The 5,525-nt window shown below is 44.2% G+C and overlaps 1 protein-coding gene across 3 annotated transcripts in view; it reads right to left on the reverse strand.

Moving 5' to 3' along the window:
- The window catches only part of ZNF12 (zinc finger protein 12), a 22,880-nt gene extending 17,972 nt beyond the window's left edge, over nt 1-4,908 (reverse strand). For 2 of the 3 annotated variants that reach the window (XM_029219547.1, XM_029219546.1), the window contains exons 1-3: nt 3,759-4,908; nt 3,395-3,490; nt 1-556 (exon numbers count right to left, since the gene is read on the reverse strand). In XM_029219547.1, coding sequence (XP_029075380.1) covers nt 1-556; nt 3,395-3,490; nt 3,759-3,792 — 686 coding nt within the window. In that variant the 5' untranslated portion in view covers nt 3,793-4,908. Of the gene's footprint in view, nt 919-3,394; nt 3,491-3,758 lie in introns of those variants that run through there. The other variant, XM_029219548.1, reaches the window with a different exon arrangement.
- Between the last annotated feature and the right edge of the window lie 617 nt (nt 4,909-5,525).

The raw sequence follows: 5,525 nt of genomic DNA on the forward strand, positions 1-5,525 counted from the left end.
ACTTCCATATGAGTTCTCTGGTGCACACTGAGGTTTGACATTTGGAGAAAAGCTATTTCAGATTCGTTCCACTTGTAGGGCTTCTCCTCCATATGATTAACAAACACTGTACCCTTTTGAAAGGCTTTCTGATATTCCATATATTCAAAGGGTTTCTCTAAAATATGAATGTTCTGATAAATACTTCCTTCATTTAGAGCATAAGCCTCCCTATTTTGATTAAATTCATAAGGTTTATCTCCTGGATGAGTTTTTTCAAGCTTAACATGGAGAAGTGATTTCCCACATGCACTACATTCATCTGGCTTCATTCTTGCATAGCTTCCATCACTACTAATATATTCTGAAGTAGATTTTAAACTCTTTCCACATGAGTCACATTTACAGGATATTTTTCTTGAAGGAACAGGGTTTGTTTCCACATTAAAAGTCTTACCAAAAACATTACCTCTCTCTTCAATCAGGGTTTTGTTGTTGACAAATTCAGTTTGCCTTGAATGTTTGTCTTCATTTTCCTGGGCTCCCTCTATCAGATCATGGGCTTCCCAGTCTTCTTCTAAAAAGAGGCAAAATTAACCAATTTTTATACATCTTCCTAAATGTGACTTGTACACAAGCCATTTCTTTGTGGCACAGGTGCTAGCTTCATGGACAGATGAAAACAATTCCAAGTGTACTTTTTTCCCTTATTCTTTTGGTTTGGAATAAGCACCCACATGCACACACACAACCTCCACAATCTCCAGTGGTGAGAAAAGCTGACAAAAGCACAAGCACTGGGCTTCCCTGATGGCACAGTGGTTAAGAATCTGCCTGCAAGTGCAGGGGACACGAGTTTGAGCCCTGGTCTGCGAAGATCCCACATGCCACAGAGCAACTAAGCCCATGTGCCACAACTACTAAGCCTGCGCTCTAGAGCCTGTGTGCCACAACTACTGAAGCTCGCACACCTAGAGCCTGTGCTCCGCAACAAGAGAAGCCACTGCAGTGAGAAGCCTGCACACTGCAACGAAGAGTAGCCTCTGCTCACCACAACTAGAGAAAGCCCACGCACAGCAACGAAGACCCAACGCAGCAAAAACACACACAAGCACCTTTGATCTTTGCTACTTTTAAGATTTTGTTCAAAACTGGGTATAGAAGGTAAAATACAAACGTGGAGCAATGATGAGAAGACAAAGGATGCTGGGTGAATGACCAATTCTTAGATGTGAAAGGACTCACTGCAAACAGGTAAACTGATGGGGCGACAATGAATTTAGCCACTGGACAAGGACAAGGAGGAATCAGTCTCAGGAGGTGGATCAGCACTTTACACCATGGCACTTTCACATCAAGTGGAGAGACAGATCACAGGCTAAGGCACTGTCACCTACACCGAGATGTCTGGTACCAGCTATGCCCCAGCTTACGTTCAACGACAGGTCTCTGCTCCTATTGTTTTACTAAGTTTGCTGGACTTCCAGCCTTGATCCACTCAAACCCTATCTTTTAGGGGGTGTCCATGCTTAAAAAAAAATACTATTCAAGTCCTTTCTCAAGTTAATTAGCTCCATTTCCCCTTAAAGTTGAAAATAATTACTCTCCATACATTTTTGATTCAGCCTTGCATTGGAACATTAACATTCCATGTGCAATGCTGACTTTTAAATTACCCATGCATCTCTGTTCTCTTTTCTTAACCAAAACCTCTTAGAAAGTATGGCTCTATTTCCTATTTCTTTTGAACCCCTCAATAGAAATCATAGTTGTTCTTAATTTTAATCATATGGACATCTTTCGACTACCAGCAGAATATATGAGATGTCACCTAGACATGCATATTTAGAAATAAATGCCTATATCTGAATCACTTTGCTGTACACCTGAAACTAACACAACACTATAAACTGACTACACTTCAATAAAAAAATAAAAATAAAAAAATACCTGCCTATAAATTATTTCTGATTGAATGGACAAGAAGGTTCTTTCACCTACCTGGCTCCTCAGATAATCAAAGAAATAAACATGTACTATATATTACATATTATGATGAGGGGAGAGAACATGGCCTTTTCTTTATTGGATTATGGGGGGTGTGGTGTGCAGAAGCTCAAGCAAAAAATACATAATCAAATAACAGATTCCTTGATCAGACCTAGCTTTTTTTTAAGGCATCACCATGATGAGGTGGAGTCAAAGTCAAAGAAGAGATTGGAGTGATGATTAGAGCTGGAAGGAAAAACTTCAAGGAGCGGTTGAATATTTGAGTTCAGACTTAAAGAATGTGTAATCTGGACAAATAACCCACACCCCAATGAAACAGAAGACATTTAGAAGTGTGGACCAAAGGGAGTTTATCCGGAGTTTCGGAAAACAATAGAAAATTAAAATTTCCAGGTAACACAGGGCCGATATTGGGTAATTCTTGAGGAGGAGTTTAAATTCTTTTTAGCAATCAACAGGGAATTGCTGTAGGCTTACCCTATGAGACTAGTGATAAGATGGGTTAGAAAGGCAGATGAACACATCTTGCAAATCCAGTCAGAATGAAGGAGCGCCTACTGCTCCCACAGGAAACACTGAACCAGAGGACAGGGTGGACAATGCAGCATTAAACAGGCAAAAACCCTCAAGACTTCAGACAGGAGGAGCCCTTTGAAGAAGTCGGGGAACAAACCACTGAAGTGCGAAGCAGATCCTTCAGAGACATTTCTGGAGGGGGTGGAAGGATAAATGATCCACGACTCATTTCTGTACCTCCTACTCACTCCGCACCTACTCCGACACGACAGCATTCAAGGCCCTGGCCACAGAACAGTAAATAGAAGACAAGATGAAAATGGGCATTTGGAGGAAGAGGGAGATACCAAACTCCAGCAGCACTCGTCTCAGGAATGACCAGCACCCGTGCTCATGACAGCAAAGGTGAACTGAGTTTACTGGTTTATGCACAAGACGGGGGTTTGACCTCTGACCTCAAGGAAAGAGAAGTGAGAAGTGCAACTGCAGACAGAAACAAGTCTGAGGCATTTCATGGGAAAGAAGAAAAAAGGGAAGTAAAAAGAATATGGAGAGTCACGAGTTATTCTCTAGTAACAGACTATGAATGCCTGAAAGCAAAAAGAATCTACAATAAGAGGTTACTGAATATGCTGTAAGAACAAGAGGATCTGAGGTTTAAGAGGAAGAAGGAAGTGAGTGGGTTTGGTTCTGGGTAGAAGCAAGCGTGGAGGAGCTCTACCAACATAAGCTTTTGTGGGGAAGGAGGAAGTCTTTGGGAGTGAGATTCGTGTAGCTAAAAGCACACGAGCAACTCTCCTTAGTCACTTCTAAGGCTTGGCACCATTAAAAAAATTCCAGGGAAAAACACTTCTGAGTTACCGACCTCCTCACTGCCTCACTCACACACCTGGGTAACTCTGAAGTAGGAATTCTCCTCCCACTATCCATGGCTCTTCTCCTTTCTCCAACTTGGTGATAACTTCCGGTTTGATAATGTGACACCCTGTTAACAGAAATGAGAGAGAACTTGAGCCTGGCTGCTGGGCTTCCAGATCTGTCGTCTAAGCAAAGGGCTGCCTTTCGAGCTACACAACAGAAGTGGCCATCTGTGCTGTACCAAAATTAGAACCTACTTGGAGGCAAAGACCAAATGCCCTCCTGCCTGGAGCCCCAGATTACTCACATTTGTCCCATTAAATTCAAAGTTAAAGTCAGTAAGTTAGAGGGAAATCCTGTTTATCTCAGCAATTCAGAAAGCAGGCTCTCCTCACCCACAGAAACGAGGTGGCTGTAGTTCTCCAGCATCACATCCCTGTAGGTTGTCTTCTGCTCAGGGTCCAACTGCTGCCACTCATCCTGGGTGAAGTCCACAGCCACGTCCTTGAATGACACTGGCCCCTGTAATGGCACCGTGATGGGAACTGGGTGACGTGGAGAAAACTTAGGGGGACAAGAGCTCACCCAGCTCACCAAGAAAGTTAACACTGTATACCTCTTTTACGTTATGGATCTCGTGGGAGGAAAATAAATACAGTACACTGCTATGAGTTCGTTCAGTGTACAGCAAAGAAAGAAAATATTGTCTTACACTGTGAGCCAGGAACAATCCTGGCTGTTGGGGACCTACAACAGCAGACAAAGCCCCTACCCCCGAGGAGCACAGGCCTGAGGACATGCGTGCCAACCCGGGATGCACTGTGCCCCTTCGCTTGGCTTCCAGACTGTTAACAGCGTGGTCCTCCTCTTACCTCCCCGGCCCACTCCTTCTCAGTCTCGTTTGCTGGCTCCTCCTCTCCCCTGAGTCATCCTCAAGTTAGAGGAACCTGGGGCTCAGTTATTTTCTTTTACACTTTGCTTTGATGGTGATCCCATCTGGCCTCATGGCTTTAATTACCATCTACATGTCAACATTTCCCAAATTTATATCGCCAGCCCAGGCTTCTCTCCTAAACTCCGGACACATGTGTCCCATTCCTGTCCTAAGCTTCTCCTACTGCTCACAGAAGGAGTTGAGCTGCAGTACTGGCCACACTTCCCAAAGTAACAAGCAAGCCAGGCAACACATCCTAGTTCCATATTTTACTATGAAGATAAGCCTGCAGTGGTCTGACCCTGACCTGCCAAACGAGCTGTTGGGGACAGCTGGGTCAGCTGCCCCTAATTCCCAGCTGGGGACCTGGAATCCCTTCTTCCCACGAACACCTTCCAGGGGAGGAGGCACACTCCTGACAAGGGACAGAGAGCTCACAAAAGAACTAGAAATTGCCACACCCAGATGTTTCAGCATGGATCTTTTGAATAAATTCACGAACACTCACACCAGTCATTACAAACTGTTTCCTTCTGTACCATCACCTCTGAAATAAAGATAATAATGGTACCTATCACATAATGATACAGATCAGTATCAAATGGATTCATCCATGGAAAGCACTTAACATAGTCCTTTGGACATAAAACGCTTCTCAATGATACCTACTATTACTGTTGATAAAGTGTATCCCATTACTCGTGAAAGGAGAACAAACATGAAGCAGAAAACAGAGAAGTAAATTTAAATAACTAAATGTAATGTGGCTGTTAAGTTTATGCAATTGCCAAGAAAGGAATAAAACACAGAACTAGCATGTTAAAAATAAAAAAGTTCAGGTGATTTCAAAAGAACGTGGAGGGAAGAATGTTGTGGAAGAGGTTAAGGAAAAGACCACACCAAGCTCAGAGGCCGTTTAAGATGGCAACAAACTCCTGACATTGACTGAAAATCAAAGTTCTTTATGTGGAGCAATCGAAGAGGCAGGATGGCTCCTGTTAGCAAGGTCCCCTGAGATGCCAGATCACCTGACCCCCAGCTCCAGATGCAGAGAGTTCCGGGACCCAGGCTTTGCTGGCCTGGGAAGGCTGAGGGTGCCCACCTGCTGACAGGACACCGGGGGGCAGGGGCCGGTGAGTGGGGCGGGGGGAAGAGATGGTTGCCGCCCAAGGCAGATGAGGGTCTGTGCAGAACTGCCTCGGCTCAGCCTCGAGAAGCCTGTCTCAGA

The sequence above is a fragment of the Monodon monoceros genome, unplaced genomic scaffold (genome assembly GCF_005190385.1).
Source record: "Monodon monoceros isolate NGI ecotype Baffin Bay Population unplaced genomic scaffold, NGI_Narwhal_1 Super_Scaffold_13, whole genome shotgun sequence".
In the NCBI taxonomy this organism is placed as follows: Eukaryota; Metazoa; Chordata; class Mammalia; order Artiodactyla; family Monodontidae; genus Monodon; species Monodon monoceros.